The 20,236-nt window shown below is 47.9% G+C and overlaps 1 protein-coding gene across 1 annotated transcript in view; it reads right to left on the reverse strand.

Moving 5' to 3' along the window:
- Positions 1 to 20,236, reverse strand: part of Mthfd1l (methylenetetrahydrofolate dehydrogenase (NADP+ dependent) 1-like) — a gene marked incomplete in the record, with an annotated part of 189,260 nt that overhangs the window by 47,704 nt on the left and 121,320 nt on the right. The window contains 2 exon segments of the mRNA XM_013517397.1: positions 10,789 to 10,941; positions 13,507 to 13,614. Of these exon segments, the coding sequence (XP_013372851.1) occupies positions 10,789 to 10,941; positions 13,507 to 13,614 (261 nt within the window).

Consider the following 20,236-nt stretch of genomic DNA (forward strand, 5'->3'; position numbering starts at 1 on the left):
ACCTCTCTCTCTCTCCTGTCTATGGCACTGGGGACTGAACCTATGGCCTTCACAGAGCTACATCCTAGCCCCTTTTTAATTTTTATTATGACGAGGGTCTCACTAAATTGCTAAGTTGCCCAGACTTGGAGATCCTCCTGCCTCGCCCTTGGAGTGCTGAGATTACAGGCATGCAGCACCGCATGGTGCCCTGGATGAACTCTGACATCAGAGGGCCAAATACAGCTTCACCTCGTGCTAACACGGTCATCTGCTGCATGTGCCACCTATGAAAAGTTGTGACGACTGCCAGCCATGCACAGACCCATTCCTTCTCCTTTATCTCCACTGTTTTCCATAACCCACACCACCTGTTTTTGTCCCACACATACCCTGAAGCCTACCCTGGGAAGGTGGGTTGGAGTCCAGGGACTCCTGTCTCTGTACGCTTGACTGCCTTGTGAACCTCCCGACTCTTGTCTTTTGCAAAATTCATCTCGGAGATTGGCTTTCTGGGTGGTGGGTAGAAGAGACACGCCTTAGCAACACTCAGAAGACGAGAGCTGGGGGTTCCTTGGTGTAACTCAGTAGTCCAGTGCTTTCCTGGCATGTGTAAGACCTTGGGTTCAATTCCCAGAACAGGACCCCCACCCCCGCCCCACCCCAGCTACGCCAAGAACAAAAACAAACAACAAAGCAGAGAAGGCTGGGATTTTTCAGTCCTACCCACTAATGCCCAGGAAAGATGGGGAGGGGGCTGGAGATTAAGTGCTATAAAAACCCTAGAACAAGATTTGGTGAGCTTCTGGGTTGGTGCGCCCGTATCTTCTAAAGAAGCCCCCGTACCTGGGAGCCCTCCAGACCCTGCCCTGTGTACCGCACTAGGCTGCGCATCTGTGAGTTTCACAGCTACCTCTAGAGTGAGCCAGGAATGTGCTTTCTTAATTCACCTCACAAAGTGAAGCTGAGGAGAGTAGAGGGGAGCTCAGTTTTCAGCCAGTGGGTCAGGAGTACGGACAGCCCAGATCTGCAATGAGCATCTGCAGTACGGACAGTGGGGAGCACCATTAGCCGGTGGAGTATAACATTATCCACAGGTGGAGGGCATCAGAATTGACCGAATTAAAGCCTACTTGGTCTGGCAAGCGCAAGGTCGTGAGTTCGGTTCCTGGTACCGGAGAAAAAACCAAAAAAAAAAAAAAAAAAAATAAAGCCTACTTGGTGTTTACTGGGGAAGTGCTTGGCTACCAATTTTCCTACCTTTCACCCTAGAAAAGTCTTGGGTGGACTATGAGAGCTTGGTTTGTCCTTTACAGTGGGGCATCTGACCTTAGGTCCGTATCCAAGCATGTTAAGAAGGTTAATGTATTTGAACCTGCTTTTACAGTCTTGGTGACCTGGAACTCCTCAGACAAGAAGGGCCAGGGTACTGATTCCAGAGGCCAGCACACAGAGCACCTGTGGGCCCTTCAGGCCTCCCCTATCGCCCCTTAAAAGACTTTTCTAGAGCGGTGTTGGGCCTTGGACTCTACAGTCCTGATGAGTTCACACGGGCGGAGTACTGCAAGGCCACCAGAACAGCACACTGGTCAGTTACTGAGGTACCTTCCACACTGGGCTTCCCACGGGGGAGGTGAGCCGAACTGAGGACACGGTCCCTGCTTGGGGGTGACCGGGTGTGATGATTGATTGACTGGGTCAACTTGAGAAGTTTAACTAAATTGGCTCAGCAATTCCACACCCTCGGTGGCTCGAGGCCTGGATGGTACAGAGAGGAAGTGAGGAAGGACGGGTCTGCTTCTGTTTCTTCGGAGCAGCTCCAGTCTTTGCCTTCGCCTTGGACGTCATCTCCTGCTTCCGGCACAGACTCTTCGGCTCCCTGACACGGACTCCCACGGGACACTGCAGCGAGCTCCAGGCGCTGGACTGAATCTCCAGTCTCCAGTGTGTGACAGGCCCTCTTCCCTCCTCATCTGACTCTGGGTGGTCGCTTGCAATTTCTTATACATTTGTATATTCTGTGCTATATGTTTCTCTAGTAAAACCTTGACTGATACCTGGATGAACAAGAGACACTGGGTAAAATGACTTGGTAAAATAGGAGGGTACCCAAAAAAGTACCAGCCATGGGTACTCAGCTGGGTGGAGCTGGCAGCACAAATATGCGTGTGTGAAATGGAGTTTGGAGGTGCGCAGGTATCACAGGGCACCATGCCACCAACATCAGTCCTGGGGAAGGCTTGGCAGCACGAATCACTCTGAACTCCGAGGAGAAACACAGAGAAGCTTGGGAAACGGATGATGCACTGTGTGAGGTGCAAATAAGCACGGTGCATGCGGTCCCGTGCTCCCCGCAGCTGGTTGCTGAGCCAGGACGAGTCTCACAGGGAGGACCGATGTGCACGGTGCATTCCGCTGCTTATGTTCTCAGCTCCTGGCTTCTTCCTCACCACACTGTGCTACCTTAATTACAAACAACTGTCATTTGTGAGACTCAGTCTGTTTAACACTGACATCCAGCAAACTCTTACAGAGGGTTGGGAAATAGGTCATACGTTTTCATGTTGGGTTGCTCAGGGTCTTCACAAAATTCCTTCATTTATCGCTTAACTCAATATAACTTATCTCCCTAGAGGTGCTGTGTACTTGTTCCCTGATTTTACACCACCTTGTACAGTCACATGTAATTAAACATTTTGAATTTTCAGTGGTACCCAAGAAAGGGTAAGTGACAACTAATTCTCTCAATGGTAATTCATCACATATATTTTCATTTAATTGGATATGCGCGGGTGGATAATTTAATGGACCCATATACAGTTAGGTCTGTAAACTTGCTGTGAGTTCCAGATACATCAGTTATATTTGTCCATTAATTATAATTCCAGCTTTAAAGAACGGCATTTTTCTTAAAAGCTTAGCTTCTCTTTATATTTATTTTTCCCACTAAACCTGACTCTGAGGGTGGCCTGGTTATTTAATCTGGAAAACTGGTATTTTGGTTTGTATTAATTTCATTTCCGTTGCATAAATTGCTTAGCTGCTTCTGATTATATGCTTCTTAGCAAAGACTGGGGTATGAAAGTGTAAGGAATGTAACAAAGAGACGCAGAGGACAGAGAAAAGCCGTGAGTGCCAGAGGATTTTATGAGCACCTTTTAGAAGCTCTGAACTGGAATATATGTATCTGCTGTCATTTTTACGCTAAGAATCTAAGCCAAAAACGGGGGAAAGAAAACAAGTAGGCTGTAGATAAAAGTGGGAGAGAACTGAGTCAATACTGCACCAATCCTTAGAAAAGGCAACAGATGAATATACTGGCTGTAGGGCTGGACACAGCAGTATTACAATACCCTTTTCTATGTACACAGGAAGCAAGAAAGACAGAGCCAGTATATGGGGATTAATGGCAATGGCTTAAAAACTCAAGTCAAAAGTAGGACTATTTCACCACCTCACTGTTCAGTCTGTTTCTCTAGCTGAGGCTGATTTCATTTATAGTAATTTATATTTACGCTAAAATTAACTTTGCATCAAAGTAGGAGAGAAAAGGTCTTCTATAGAAATGGACTGGACCTAGATAACCTTAAGTGACAGCGAGGAAACATCATCTTCATGAGTCACAAAGCTTTTTACTCTTGTCAGGATGATGAAGACTTTCTGGAAGTGGAGAATGAAGACAGTCACTTTCCTCTCCCTCCACTGGGCCACACCGCAAGGACAGGAGTGACTCCTCCTCCTGGCCAGGCCCTGTGTGACTTTCCCGGCAGGAAGGCGTGATCCATCACAAAGCTACTGGGAAACCTGCTGCAAGAATGTCACGCTCAGAGGAAGCAGAGGATGCGGGGACACGTTTGAGAGAAAGCCGGAAATTCCGATGAAGCGATAAGGAAGAGCTGTGGGGAAAGCAACACACGCCGGCTGGGAAAAAGGAAATCCACAGGAGCTCGGCAGTGGGGTTGGAGGATGCAGGGGTACAAACAAGGGAAGCCAGAGCTGAACCTGCTTCATTTCAAATCTATCAGAGAGACTTCAGGTGTCAGGCCAAATCAGGGCCAAAGAGCATGACTTTCCCCCCATTTTTCTCTGAGACAGAGTCTCGCAATGCATTGTCGCTCAGGCTGGCCTCGAACTCCTATCCTCCTGCCTCAGCCTCCCGAGGGCTGGGATTCCAGGTGTGCGTCACCGTGCCCGGCTTAGGGCTGAGGAGCACTGGGGGAAGAGCATATGCAGACTCCGGAACAATAAGCTACAAGTTTCTCTATTTGGCAAGTGGGAGTGGGAGGGCAGGAGTGGAGAGGAGGAGTGAGGGGCTCCGTAGAAAACAGGCCGCTGCTGGGCTCCGTAGAAAACAGGCCGCTGCTGGGCTCCTGATGGGGGTTCCGGGTCGATGGAGTTGCGCGTGGTCTCGCCTCCCGGTGAGCTCTTTGCTCACTGCTTACGTGACTCACTTAAAGCGCAGCTTGGGGAGTGAATGTTGAATTCTCTCACTGTGTAACTGGCCGTAAATCTCTGCGAAATGTGAGGAGCCATGCATTTGATTTACACCTAGAAGGGCTGAATTAATTCACCTTCACGCCTAACCGAGTGGAGTGACGGTGTCACCACGCGTCCCACCTCGAAATAGAGGGGAAAAGACGCCCCACCGAGGTGAGAAGAGCCCCGCCATGGCTGACTGGAATCGGCCCCAGCAGGCAGCTCAGCGATCCGCACATACTTCTACGGGAGCAGGAGGAGGGAAGGCAAAGCGAGCGGAGCCGAACGTGAGAAACGACAAAATGGCCCCGGCTCTACAGGGTGGGACCTCGCGTTCTTTTCACCTCCCGGCTTCCTCGGCCAGGGCAGCGAATGTCTCCGCCCTGCACCAGGCAGGATGACATCGCCCATTTCCCAAATGCGCTCCTGCCGTTTCCTGCTCTTCTCAGTCCAGCAGGTGATGCCATGGGGCGGCTCTGGGTAAAGATGTGGCCAGGTCAGGTCATCTCCCATGGAGACGAGGGCCATGGGAGACCCAGCAGTTGGGCAAATTGCCTGTTTTACTGCTGATCTTCCAGCCCTCAATCCCAGACAGACTTCAAGTTGGGACGGGTGCAGCCTGAAGCAATCCCGACAGGAGAAAAAAATGCCCATGTCTGAACACAGCGCTTGCCCATCAGTCTGCCTTGGAGAAGGCATGGGGCCTAGGGGCGGGGGCCGGGCGGGGCTCGGGAGGTGGAGAAAGAGCCGTGCAAGACAATCACAGCATGAGCAGGCCCCGGAGCTGTGACATTGGGTCTCAGCCACCGCAGCCATCTCTCCTCTTCTCTGTGAGAACTGGAAGCAGAGTCTACACCTCTACAGGTCCAGTAGCCCCCTGTGCCGCAGAAATGCTCTGCATAGCACTGGCCACCGTACAAATGCTGCAGGACAACTCAGTCCCTTCTGAGTGAGCTGTGGCAGCAGCCTGAGATTTCAGCTGACTGCTGTAAGCAGCCATCACAGCATAACTTTACGTCCCATGTTGGTCACTGGAAAGAGTTTACATCTTCAGTTCTCCCAAAGCTCTCACAGCTGCAGTGCAATGTCAAAGGGAAACAGCTGTACCAAAAACTAACTTTGAATGGTTATCTGCTAAGAATTCCAACTTGGTTGGACACCTTGTCAACTGTTTGATAAATGCAACACTCTCTAAGAAAGCTGAGAAGAGAAGGATCCCTCATCCTCTCTCCAAAACAGAAAGGAAGAAGGGACCTGGACTAAAGAATACAGAAGAAAAAATCTTGCATTTCTTTTTCAGCACCTGGGGTGAGCAAATACTCAGCAGAACCAGACAAACCATACCCTGGAGCGCACCTCTCCTAGGGGCATAGCAGCTCTTTCTGCTTTTCTGTGGTGTCCCAGCTTTTGGGTGTTGAAATGCCACAGGGTGGCCAGGACAGGGAGGGTGACGGCACCCAGCAGCTTATCATCTCCCCCCTAGTATTGTGCTTTCACATTACAAAAGTGATACACGCTGACATGCAAAGGGAAGGAATCTTCATCAAACCACTGCCCTTTGCTAAGGCTTGTGTCATCTTCCTTGTCCTTTCTCAGGTGGCTCGTGACTTACTCCCCAGTGATATCGGTCCATGTAACTTGCTTATAGCTCAGTATGTTTATGTCCTGAAATGTGTGCCAAATGGTTCAACAGAATTTGTAAATTATAGCAACTTAAATACAATATCAAAACAATGTCATCACAAGGACAAAGACCACCAATTTTTTTTTTCTTAGCATAAGGCTTTTTTGGAAGTTTTGTTAGCTATTAGTTTTAATGAACACTATAGCCATCAGCTCTGAGAGAATTTTGGAAATGTCCCTCAATGAGGTAATTTATAGAGGACTGGTAGATCTAAAACAAAAAATAAAAAACTTGCTCTTTCTCCCCATTATAAAGATCTGTCTTTGCTCAACAATTTTTTACAAAAAGATGTACAGCCGGGTGTGGTGGCGCATGCCTGTAATCCCAGTGCTCGGGAGGCTGAGGTAGGAGGATCGTTGCGAGTTCAAGACCAGCCTGGGTTACAAAGTGAGCTCAAGGCTAGCCTGAACTGCATAGTGAGACCCTGTCTCAAAAAAGATGAAAAAACAAAACAAAACAAAAACCAAAAAGATGTACTAAGTGGTATAGCACTGGTCAAGAACCTTGTAGTACTTTGCAGTTAAGATGCTAGAGAGAATATGTAAGGATGATGTCATCCAAAAGAGACAAGAGTGCATAGGAAGCTTCACAGGAATGGGAAAAATTATTTTAAGGAGGAAGGAAGGGCTAGGGATATAGCTCAGCAGCACAAGTGCCTGCCTGGCAAACACAAGGTCCTGAGTTTGATTCCCAGTACCAAAAAAAAGAGAAGGAAGGAAAACTCAGCAATAAGAAAAACACTACAGTGCACGTTAAAAACAGTAGCGAAAGTCTCAGCTGTCCATGTGCTGAGGAAAATAGGTACTGCAGGCTTCCGGGCAAAAGCCTAGGGGAGGGCGACGGGCTAGCAGAGCTGCCACACTCGCTAACGTACTCATTATTATGATTACCTTGTGTAGACAGGCCAACTTAGGCAAAAAGCACTCAGAATACAATGCAACAGTTCCATGCTAGAAGAGATGTGACCTGTAAGTGAAGATGGCCAGTAGAAGCACTTTGAAAGCTAAATCTGAAGAGAGGAAAAGCTGGGCCCTCCAATGTCGCTCCATGGGATCGGCCAAAGTCAGCCTCGCTGAGGTGTTTATCACGCCAGGAGGGCCTTGTCTGTGCTGGGACCTATGTGGGAACCAGGTGGAACAGAGCTCTCTCTCTCCTTCCAGGACCTGCCAAGAGGGGATTCTCCTTCTGCTATGAAGCCCACAGCACTCTGTACTTATCTGCTTTTATCAGAATCTGTCACAGGCCTGAGAGAAGAATGAGACCTTGTTCGTCTCCACGAGGCTAACGGCCTCTGACTCGGTGGGTGAACAGAGGGACAGACACCACAGAGGCACAGAGAGCCTCTCTGCTGGGCAGGGCTCACCGGGGTGTCCCTTCTGGAGCGAGGAGACGGCTATGCGTCTTGTGGGCACACGACAAGTGACTAAGCAAGGCAGTGATTCATTCAGCCTGAACCGTCCCACCCGCGGGAGCCAGCACCTCCAGGGTCCCCACTCCCCGTCATCTCAGCAGGAAATTGCTGCCCTGTCCCTCACACGGTGAGGCATGGTGGAAGCATTTCAGCAGCCTGGGGCAGGGCCCAGAATGGGGTCAGGGCAAAGTAAATACCAACCCTTATTAGGACATCCCGGCCTCTGGGGTGCGTATGCCCGCTCCCCAAGCAGCTTCCGGCTTTGTCATCGAAAGCAGCCGGCTAGGCCACGGCTGCCTGCAAGTGAAGGCTTCCTGACCTCCAGGAACCTTTTCGGTCAGCCCCTTCTTCCTTCCTCTGTCTGCGGCCCATTGTTCCAGGAAGGTTTCACCCTAGCGCCCTGATGCGTCCCTGCGCGCGGCCACGGGGGAGGGAGGAACTCTGCGTGCTGGGAAGCGAGACAGTGACGCAGGAGGCCCAAGCCAGAAACCCTGTGCTGTGGCTGTGCCTCCAGGGCCACTTCATGTGCGCTTTCTAGCCAGTCAATCCTGGGTCAGAGAGCGAGGGTGGAACCGGCAGCCGGCTGGGGTTCAGACACGAGCCGCGGTTGGCGGAATTTTGCTTTTACTGGCAGTGGAAGAGATGGTAGTAACGGGTGTGAGGAGATTGGTCTGATATATTTGTTTAGTAAGATTTTAAATTACACTGCAATTTTTATTTAATGGCTATAAGAAGCTCGAACCACTTCTTTGTGGTTTCACAGTTACCCACCTGGATCAGCCGTGAGCTGCCGGCAGCAGGGAGGGGTTTATGCTGTGGCTCTCCAGGCACTGAGCCCAGCGCTGTCTGCACACTGGCGGAATGAGTGAATCTGCAGGGTGAACTATCTGCCCAGAGCTCTACAGGCCAGACCATGATCCAGGCCAAGCAAGCGCTTCTGATACTCACTTGTTTTGAAATGGAGTCTTGCTATGCTGCCCAGGTGGGCCTTGAACTCCTGGGTTCAAGGGATGCTCCTGCCTCAGGCTCCCAGTGTGTGTATTACTTTACTGGGCCCATTTTTCTTAATTAAGGTCTACTCCAGTTACACACAATAAAATGTTCTATGAGTTTAGATAAAGTTTTATAGCCATCAAACTCCTATCACAATCAAAATGTAATGGAGGATCCTCATCACCCCTAAAAGTTTGCTCACACCCCCTGTCATCAATCCCCTCTCTGCCCGGATGCCCAAGTCCTGGCACCAACAATCTGAACTGCACCCCTGAATGTGTTATTCAGGGTCTGTTTCACTGGAAGCCTTCTCCTATAGCTATGCTGTGTGCTTCTAGTGCTCCTCCCACTGGGAACCCCAGGCGCAGGCTTGTGTGTGTCTCCCCGGACTCCGTGAGCTGCCGTGTCTTCGTGCTTCCTTCTGACTCCATGGGAGGCCATTGCTCATTTGGAGGCACAACTGCCATGTTTCTTGGGACAACTTCCTTTATCCTCTTCTCACCACTTACTTTGCCTAATAATGCCTTTCTCTATGTTCTTAAGACACACAGGCTGGGCTGGGGTGTGTTCCACGTGGGAGTGCTTGCCTAGTGCCTGTGACAGCTTGGGTTTCATCTCCAGGGCACCCCTGCACTACAAACAAACAACCACAAGGTCGCCTTCCTGTTCCTTTCGGCTGGACACTGTGTCTGTATTTCTACTGGAGGCAAAGAATATTTTCCCTGTCGTGTGAACCCTGCAAACTCTGTCCAACCAGTTCATTCTTATCCCTGCCAACATGCCTTCCTCCTGTGCTCTTCATATGGCCGATACTGCACCCAGAGCCACCAAGCTAGAATGGTCCCCCTTTCCTTTAAAGGAAGCCACCTTTAAAAACAATCTCAGATCACCCGCACTCTCCATGTACAGACCTTCATCACCTCTGGGCGCAGCCACCTGCCTGGTCTGGCTCTTTTGCCTTTAAAGAGTCTCCACTCTGCTGTCAGACCCAACTTCCTAAAATACACATCAGACCGCATTCTTCTTGTTAAGAAACCTTACCCTAAGGGGGCTTCCTCGTGTGCACAGGATGATGGCGCATGGGACCCTTAACAACTGGGTCCCCCCGCTACCCCCATCCCATCACTCAGCCTCCTCCCCGGAGCAGCAGGGCAAGGCTACCGTGCGCTTTGAGCCTTTGAGCTGAATCACTGCTTCTCTAGCTCTGAGGTCTGGCATGTTAGGAACACCTGAGTCTCCTCTCCATGCCCAATCTCAGGGCAGAACTGGCCCCGGCTTCCTGGCTGAAGGTCTAGAAGGCAGCAGAGCCGCTCGATGCCTCTGTGCCGGCCAAAGCCCTGCTGCTCGCACCTGCTCCTCTCAGAACCTGCCCTTATGTTCGGGAAGAGCCCAGAACATGCGTGGTGAAACCTTTCTGCATAATATTTGATGCAACGTAAAACACCGAAGGCAGAATTTCTGTCTAGCCATTGCTTGTTTCCCTCAAAGAGCCACACGGTTCGTCACAAAAACAGGCAGTATGTTTTCTGCTTGGGCTCACATCGGTTTGGAGCAACAATAATGATAATGATGACAAGTTAGGATTTTTTGGCTCTAAACCTAGTCCAGAAGCGCTCCCATGACAAAGAAGCCAAAAGGTCTGCCTGTTTCCTAGACGGTCCCTTTATTTTGCTCTTTAAATTATACTTTCCATAAGCTGAAATAACAACCATCACCCAAAAGCAATGCAGTCCCACTGTGACTATGTCAATCCTGAGAAGTCATGTGGTTCATTAGCTTTTTTGGCCAGAGCCTCCCACCTGACATGCTGAGGAAGGAGGTAAACAGGAGTAGCTGTGGATCCCCCCGCTTCTGGGGTGGCTGGCATGAGCAGCCACCTCCACTGCTCTCACCACAGCACAGTGTTACGATTTTGAGGGCCGAGGGGTGAAAAAGGTCGAGAAGCTCTAAACCAAGCTGAACAACACACCCAATCCTTCCAAGCTGTTCTCTCCTCCACCCTAGGAGCGGAGTCAGTTTCATGACTCTATGAATCCGGAACACATCTTCTGGAAAAAAGACAAGCCTGGAACTGCAGTGGTAGACATGGCTTTTTGTTTTGCTTTTGGTGGATAAGCAATTAGAAAAATAGCAAATATCATTCACTGCTCCCTTGTGTGTGACTTGCAAAGGACTCGCAGAACCTAAGGATTCCAGGCAACACAACATCAGAGAACGAGGGCTTCGGAGCCTCTTACTCACTCACCGTTCCAACCAAAGGGTAAATGAACCCAGCACCTATGCTGGCCCGGACGTTGCTGATGGGCAGAATGAAATCCCTCGGCACACCTTTCCTTTCGGGCTGGTGAGACAGAGAGAGGTGGGTCTTGGCCATGCAGATGGGCAGATTTCCAAAGCCCTGTAAGGAGGGAAAGGAAACGTGATCAAAGACGTACGTGCTGGTGTCCTGCACCTGCTTCCTTCGCAGCTCATAAAATCTCTGCAGCAATCACCTGTGAGCGAGGAGATGCTGCTTCCCCTGGTTCAAGAAACTTGGGGTAAGAACTCATCTGCATGTGGCTATTACCGAGCAGGTTGTGGGGTCTACTGTTTATTTGGGAGGTTCTCTTATTCAAGAAGAGGCGGTTTTACGCTCTGTGTGGGGGAAAGCAGGGCTATTCTTAGGCACAGAAGGGGCAGCGGCTGTAGAAACCACTTTCCAGAGCTATTAATATCCGGGACTAGAAAGGTAATCTGGAGAAAGGCTCTGTAATGAAGCTCTTAGTCGGGACGGTCACTCATTCTTGGAGTCCCGCAGGAAGCAAAGGGCCCTTTGTGCTGGTTTATGAATCATGGCTATTTGATCTGTGATTACATTATAGTAACTAAGATGAGGTCACTTTTTCAGCCTCTTATTTTTAAGGACCAAAGTTGATGCTTGACCCAAGAGTTCTGAAGGTGAAAGGGCAGGAAGTCACATGCAGCGCCTCACAAAAAGAACAGTGTCTCCGAAGGCTGCTTGTGATTAAATGGCACACAGTGTTCCTTTGGAGACTTTGCTAATTAACTGCGATCACATACTCGACACATAAGTTGTAGGAAATATTCCCTTGGTAGACAGACATAAAAGGAATGCAATCTTCAGAGGTAACCCATGTGGGGGTTCTTATGATTCAACCCAGAACTATCTGGAACATTTCAGAGTATTATCAATTGCAGTATCAAGTTCTTTGTGAAAGCCCTACTCTTATGTACTGATAAGAGTTGTGCTCAGGAAAAATCACAAACGTTCTTCAGAAATGATGCCTGTAATTTTTTTTTTTTTTTTTGGTTTTTCTCCGGTACCGGGAACCAAACTCACGACCTTGCGCTTGCCAGGCAGGTGCTTTGCCACTGAGCTAAATCCCCAGCCCCCATGCCTGTAATTTTGTAATGGAAGTTTTTTTTTTTTAGGTACTGGGAATCAAACTCAGGACCTTGTGCTCACCAGGCAGGCACTTGTGCTGCTGAGCTATATCCCCAGCCCTGATGCCTGTAATTTTGGAGATTGGTCAAATATTGAAATAATTTCTATGAACTGATAAAGATTTGCCATTTAAAAGTTTGCCGGTAGGAATATTTTAAGTGCCATATACCATTATCACGTTATCTCATAAAGAGTATTTTTGTCTGTTTGTTTGTTTTTCTCTGGTACCTGGAATCAAACTCATGACCTTGCGCTTGCCAGGCAGGCGCTGTGCTGCTGAGCTAAATCCACAGCCCCAAAGAGTATTTTAAGACTAAAAAACCTACAAAGATTTAATACTGGAATTCATGATAGTCCTATATAACATTATCGAAAACTCACGAAGGGGGAAGACACCCCAAACTTCATGATAATCACCCTATCTTACTAAGTACATCTCACGCACTTGAGTCTCAGCACAGAACAATGCCAGTACACACAGCAATGTCTAGGAGCAGAGTTCTTAGAGGAGAAGCCAGGAATGTGGATGGAAACTTCCAAGAAAAAAATGAGCAGCCAACAGTCCGACCAAACCTGGGAAAACTCCTGAGTCGGCACTGATAGTATTTAACAAAATTTCAAATAAGATTTACAAGTAGGATTAAGGAGGCTGTAGAAGTACTCTGACCTCCATCTCTCCACGCCCAACCGCGAGGGCCCCTTGAGCCTTCTGTACACCCTGCAAGAAGTAGAAGGGTGACGGCAGGACAGGGCTAGATGGCGGCTCATGCCGCCGGGTCACGGCCACCTTCACGGCGGCTTGTCACTTGCTTTGTCACACCTAGAAGTGAAGACGATGGAGCCTCGACCTCCAGGAAGCTAATGAACCACTGTGTGAAAGAGACAGCGAACACCCCGATTTATATGCGGCATCCCTGTTTGCCTAACCTGTGCACTAACAATTCTACAGCAGCGAAAGGCCCACAAAGACGAGGAAGAGCTGCGAATCATTTATATCTGAGATGGGACTGGAAGTGCGTGCCTGTAATCCTCACATCCTGGGAGGCTGAGGCATGAGGATTGGAAATTTGAGCCCAGCCTGGACAATTTAACTAGACCCTGTCTCAAAATAAAAAAAAAAATGTAAAAAAAGCTAGGGATATAGCTCAGTGGGAAGGCCCTGGGCTCAGTCCTCAGTAACACAGAAAAATAAAAACAAATCATCTACGTCATATTCCACAGCTGCACATCAAAGGACCATTTCAAAGCTACTGGCAGAGTGGGCAGGACTACGGACCACACACCACATAATGGTCACCCTCCTATTGGACACACTGGTCATCTCAAAAGTCAGTAATGCCTACATCGGAGGATACACCCAAACACAGTGCGCCTGCTACTCGAGCTGTTACTTCACTCTTTGTTGATCCAGAGGAGGATTAAGCCACGTTCAACTAGTAAGACATATGCCACCAGTCCTTGCCCGATGAGTTTTCTGAGCACCGAGGTGAGCTGTTTTCCTAAAAGGACTACTTTTACCTGTTCAGTATAACGCTCTATTTTGGATTGTGCCTCAGCAGAGAGTTCAATATCCTTGGCTCCATACACAGCCTGGGCAATGGTTCTTATCTTTTCCACAATTGGAAGCTGGAGAAACACAAAAGACAACAAACCTGTTAACTTGAATTTGCTTAAAGAACTAAGGCAACACTTAGAGGGAGTTTAGATGTTGGCTTTAAATTCTCTCCCAAGTCCCTCCCCAGCAAGGACAGCTCAAAAACCTCATGTAGGCAAGGGGGGGTGGGGTCAGCTCTGAGGGCCTTGTGTTCCCTAAGCAGGGAAGAGCCAGGCTCTGGGGTGACCTCCTCCCCTGCCATGTGGCCATTCCAGTCCCCATGGGCTCTGTAGCAAGGTGCGGGGGGTCACTGTCGGGCAGGAGAACCCAGGTCCCCCCTGTATCCGGCTAAACCGGAATGAACTGATCGAGTTTCCTCTTCCCTAGGTCGGGGGTGTGAGCACAGAACAGCATCCTCCTGCACACAGCGAAGCTCATGCAAAAGCACAGATAACATGGTGCTGCTCCTGCTGTCAGAAAGACTGTTAAGTAGGGTGGACGGGGAGAACTGGGTCTTCCCTGGAAGGACAACCAAACCACAAAGTAGATATCACTGTTCCTAACACAGTTAATGAAGGCAATGCACTCTTCACCGAATATTAAGATAATAATGAATGAAAAATTCATGTGGGAACAAACAGCAAATAGATCACCAGTGAAGAACTTACTAGGCGTGAGAAGCTAACTTATTTACTCTTCATTTTAAACATGCAAAGTTTTTTTCACAATCACCTTTTTCTCAATCTTCATTTTTTGTCAGTGCGTGTCTGCAGTATAGAATGACCACAATCCTCACGGGGAGCTGGGACACGGACATGACACTTCTTAATTCCTTTTTCACCCTCTCCCCATCTCTTGCTGCTCTTCCCATGTGCAAAAGATCTGTCTCCCTATTTTGTATGGTTGATCTTTCATTTTGCTCTTTATTTACATTTTGGGTTTCTCATATAAAAGAAGTCATGTGATACTTAAATTTGTGTGTCTGATTTATTTCACTTAGCATTATGGTTTGAGTGCATCTGCTTTCCTACAAATGACTTGAGTTTATCCTTCTCTACGACAGAGTAATACTCTATTGTATGTAAATACATTTTCTTTATCCACTCATCTCCTGGCAGTCACATAGGCTCCTTCCAATTAGCTCTGATGAGTTGTGCTGCTGTAAACATGGGTACGCGTGTATCACTGTAACATGGTGTCTTTACGACTTTTGGGAAGATACCTACAAGAGGAATAGCTGATGTCAAATGGAATTTCGACGTTTAGTTTTCTGAGGAATCTCAATACTGATTTTCATAACGGATGTACTAGTTAAACATGAAAAAAATAAACGTACACACACACACACACACACACATATATATATATATATATATTCCTCCCCGCCCCCCAGACAGGATCTCACTATGTAGTTTTGACTGGCCTTGAACTCACTAAGTAGTCCACGTTGGCTTTGAACTTATGGTGATCCTCCTGCCTCAGCCTCTCAAGGGCTGGGACTACAGGCGTGTGATCACACACAGCTCTAAACATGAAAATATTTTAAGAAATGTATTTTTATTTAAAAATTTAATTGTTAAAAATTATTTGCAGCCAAATACATGTAACATATACAAATATGACCAAAACATATGGTGAAAGCTTAAATTAAAAGTTCTGTTACAGAGAAGACACAATACCATGAATCCCCTTCAAAACACTCTCCCTTGCTTTGGATACACTTGTTCCTCACTGAAGCAGCTCTGGAAGTCCTCTCCTCCCTCCTTACAGTCCGAAATCAAAAACAGGGTGAGTGTGCTGCTGACTGCCATCCAGCAGAAAGGCAGGCTTGTGACACACGATGGTGTGTCCTCATCCACCTTTTTCACTGGATCTGGCACTGTGCAACTTCTACTCTTCCCCAAAGTCAAAATGACCACAAAAGGTAAGCATTTTTAACTGATTCAGGACAATGAGACATCCATGACAGTGCAGCTAATGACACTCAGGAAAGAAAGAGCACTTCCAGAGCTGCTTCAGAAAGTACAAAGGACGATGGGAGCAGTATGTCCAAAATGAAGGGGATGATTCTGAAGGGGAGTAACGGCAATGTCTTTTACTATAGTAACTTTTTAAAGTAAACACTCGCCATATTTTCTGACTCCCCACCCCCTATAATTTATCACTTAACCATTTCAGGAATGCTAAGTACATTCTCAGTATCATGCAACCAATCCCCAGGACTCTTCTCATCTAGAGAAACGGAAACTGTACCCACCCATTAAATAGCACCTGCCCCCCAGCCCCTGGCAATCACCGTTCTTCTATCTGCCTCTGTGGATCTGACCATTCTAGGGACCTCATACGAGGGAGTCATACGTGTCCTTTGCGCCTGGCTTCTTTCACTTAGCACACAGTCCTCAAGAGTCATCACGTTAAGGGCTGTTTCTGAACCTCGTTCCCTAGGGCTGAACAGTGCTCTGCTGTGCACACACGTCATGCTTTCCTTATCTCCTTATCACTAACAGACATTTGTGTTGTTCTGCCTTTTGGTTATTGTGAACAATGCTGCTCTCAGCACAGGTAAACAGGGCCGGGGATATAGCTCAGTGGCATAAGCACCTGCCTGGCAAGCGCAAGGTCCTGAGTTCAATTCCCGGTACCAAAAAAACAAAAACAAAAAACTCACAGGTATACAAATAGCTCCTGGAGACCCAGGTTTCAACTCTTTTGGGCATAAGGAAATATGTACCTTTTGTCAATAACTAAACTCCTTCCTAACACATTTATGAGAAAGTGAGCAATTCTGAGCAGGACCCTGAGCCTGGGTCCTGTGGCCATGTGCTGAATAAAGAAAGTGCTTCAACTCGGGGAGGAAGCCCCAGGGCAAGGTTTTCCAGGAATTCCTACCACGATGTTTCTCTTTCACTTATGTGATCAAGCAAATAAATAAAAACACCTCGGCTGACTTATCTTTGGGGTTTAGTGTAAAATCCAGAATCTGGCCTGATAAGGTGCTTCCCTTGTGTGCGATATATTTACTTTGTACCCACAGGGAAGGAACGCCCTGCCGTTTCTCTGCTTGAGTTGGGGACAAGTATAATCTCTAAAAGCACAGAAAAAAGCCAGACTCTGTCCAGTGATCTGAATCTGAACTTTAGACTCACTTAAACTGCTCTGTGACAATGGATAGGTTTTATAAAACAGAGGCAAGAGCAACATAAGTTAGGAGTGTTTGCGTACTCATCCTGGCTGGCCTCCCCGGCTCTGTAAACACTGGCTAATCTATTTACTCACAACTTGCACCGCGATTTGCTGTAACAGAGTGGCTCACACACAGCAGGCCTCCCACAGGCATGAGCCGGGTGAACGAAGAGCCATCTCCGGCACGTATATACACAGCCCACGGTGTCACACAGATGGCTTGGGGGACTCCGTGTACAGAGACCTCTGGATGGGGTGGGAGCCATGAGATATGGTAAACTGCGTGAGAGAACGGGGTGTGCGATCAAGGCTCTGTACAAACATTCTTATTCAAGCTGGGAGAACACAGATCGCAGGGCAGGGGTGCCGAGCAGCACAGGCTGGCATGACATCAAAAGGAACCTGAGTAGCGCCTTGAAGTCATGACAGTTCCACAGGAAGAGACAGGCAGGTGCAAATGGTAGTAAACACAAAACTCGGTGGGAAAACAGTGAATATTCTGTTTGCATAAAGTACAGTTACATAACACGATAATCAGGTGATCTCACAAATCCTTGCATCTACCTTAGGATTGCAATCATTTTGAACTAATGCTGTGTTGAGCTTCACAGTCAGCAAGAATATAATTCTGCACACATTCTATCTACATTCATTCCCTCCCGAATTTCTGAAATAATGTTTCAGAAACTGCAATGCTCCAGAATGTAACTGTCTAATGGAACATTCTGCCAGAATGGATATGTTTGTAGGAGTTTCCCAGTCCAGGAGCCATGTATCTTGTGTGGTCATTAAAGCATTTGAAATGTGACTAGTGCAACAAAGGAAATGCATTTTTTTTTGCCGGGCATGGTGGCACACACCCATAATCCCAGCACTCAGGAGGCTGAGGCAAGGAGGATCCCTGTGAGTTCGAGACCAGCCTGGGCTACAAAGTGAGTTCAAGGCCAGCCTGAACTGCACAGTGAGACCCTGTCTCAAAAGGACAAAAAAAAAAAAAAACAAAAAGGAAAGAAAGAAAGAAATACATTTTTTAAAACCTAGGGCCTTTGCCTTGAGCGACATCATTCTGAAACACTCCCTTACCCCAATCCTCAGCCTTGGCAAGGCCTCACTAAGTCACAAAGCTGGATTCTTTCATTTTAGTTTACTGAAACAGCTACCTGTGGTCCAGGCATTGCAGCCATAGAAAATAACCACGAGCGGCTGTTCTGCTGTTGTACGGCCACTTGCACGCAGTAGGTGCGCCATTGCCATGAGCAGAGCGGCACCACACAGGACAGCTGGGGGAGGCGGCGAGCCTGATGTTTTGCTTTACTCATGGTGCATGTGGTGGTCCAGGCTTGGGGAAGCTGAGTTACTCAGAGTTAGATGGTTTACTGCTCCTAAAAGGGTTCTGGAAATGCCCTTTCAGGTCATCAAATCAAATTACCAAAAGACTTAGTTTTTAATGGAATACAATGGATCCCTAAAGTCCAGACAAAGTTACTTAAAATTCTTAAACTACCTTTTGGTGCCAAAAGAATGGACCAAATAAAGTGAAATAGAATCAAAGTTTTAAAACAAAGCTGCCAGAAATAACATAAAGATGCATGAAGTCTTCATAATGTCCTGATGTTGCAGCTCACTCAGGTCAGATGCTGAGGTTGGCAGCACCAACCATCTGTTCAAAGAGCCACACGATCCTCCGCTATCCACACCGACCTCCTCTTCCTCAGCCCACACTACTGCTTCTTTGGCTGGCCCCGAATGAGAGCAAGGGCGGGCTCGAGGGCCACACGGAGTCAAAAATACACTGTTCTTTTGTTTCTCCAAGGCCACAGAGTTGAATTCACACAGCCGGAACGTTCCTAGGCTGTGACATTGGCACCGTGTATTTTAATGCCCATAAAATATTTAAAGAGGAAGATCAATGAACATAAACCTGTAAGTTGAACAGAAATCTCTAGGCCTACAATAATTACTTCAGTTGCTCGTTTGTATTTGAAATGAAGCATAAATTTTAAATGACGTAAAGTACAACTTGGCAAAGAGCCTTTGCTGTGATTCAAACAAAAATACAACTGGAAAGAGTGGAGGCTAATTTATGCTGACCGTAGCCCACAGGTGCACAGGGTTACGTGGCAGACACAGCACCTGGTGTCCCGGGAGGAGCTGTGCCACACGCTGAGAACAACAGGCCCCTCTATCTCAGACACAGGAACACCCTTGGCTGGAAACCAGCACATCCGAGCCACCAAAGACGGACATGCTGACTTCCGGGAGCCCGAGCACAGCGCCCGGTCCCTGAGGCTCGGCGCCGAGCAGTGGGCTAATTCTGGAGACACCCAGGGGAGTCTCGTTCTCTTAAACCACGGTGTGTGGCAGGTAGGCAGGGTCTAGGAAACGCACACAGGCTCCTTGCTGGAAAATCTGAATGTATCCCTGAGACATGACACTCATGAGTTCACACGGGTGATCCCTGATTCCTCTCAAACAGAAAATTACAGCTGTGTCCCAGGAAGGACTGTGTAGAAATAGGTGGTTTTAAAAGAGCTCGCCCAAAATGAAGGGAAGGGCTGACCGTGGCCTGAAAACCATGATGTGCGAGCGCTCTGGTATCTTTATATCAACCTGTTTCCTCCTCTCACAACCTGAGAAATTCCTCGTGTTACAAGAGGAAGATGACCGAACCCAGGGTACAGCTGTTTTTGCATGCAAGGAGCCCTTGTGTTTGCAAGCGGCCTTTTCCCTGGCTGTGGAGCTTTTGTCCACTGACCTATGGGACACGTGTTTCCAGGGGAAAAGCTCCTGCTGGGGGCTGGCTAAGTGTCACTCAAGAGCAGGGGAAACCACTTACACGGGACGAAGAAGAACTCGTCCCTGATCAGATGTTATTACTCAGAACCAGCCTCCAGCTTCTTGGAGAGGAGGGTGACTATTTTTCCCTCCTGAGTCCTAAGGTTTCGCTTTCTCTCCTGAAGTGGCTGATTGTATGTGGTGCCTTTCATGATTATATTTGTGATCATATTTAAGTCATGTTCTCTAAGTGCTTGCTTTCAGGTTGCGAAAATGGATATTCTACCTAGAGTGAGACTACAGGGGTCTCAGATGTCTAACTTCACTTTGAAAACTGGGGGCGGAAGGGAGGCAGCAGCTAACTTGGGATGTAATTCTGTAGTTCCTCATTTTAGATTCTCTCACAATTTTTGAGCAAATAATGCATTTCTAGAAACTTCCATCATAGTGACGTCCCACTTATTATGGTAGGAGAGAGCATTTCAATAAAACTCCACAGGTCTGTAGAGGTCTGGCAGCCACCGTTTCCTTCTAGTGCACAGGAAACAGGTCCACATGGGATGAGAGGATGCTCAGAAGTTGGGCTGGTTCTCCAGAGAAGCTCAGATCCCTGTGTACCTGTGGGGTGGGAGGTAAGTGCCATGCCACAGGCAAGAGGAGACCTGAAGGAGAATATAGAAGCCCATGTGATCCTAG

The sequence above is a fragment of the Chinchilla lanigera genome, unplaced genomic scaffold, assembly GCF_000276665.1.
Source record: "Chinchilla lanigera isolate Chin_1 unplaced genomic scaffold, ChiLan1.0 scaffold00038, whole genome shotgun sequence".
Classification (NCBI taxonomy): Eukaryota; Metazoa; Chordata; class Mammalia; order Rodentia; family Chinchillidae; genus Chinchilla; species Chinchilla lanigera.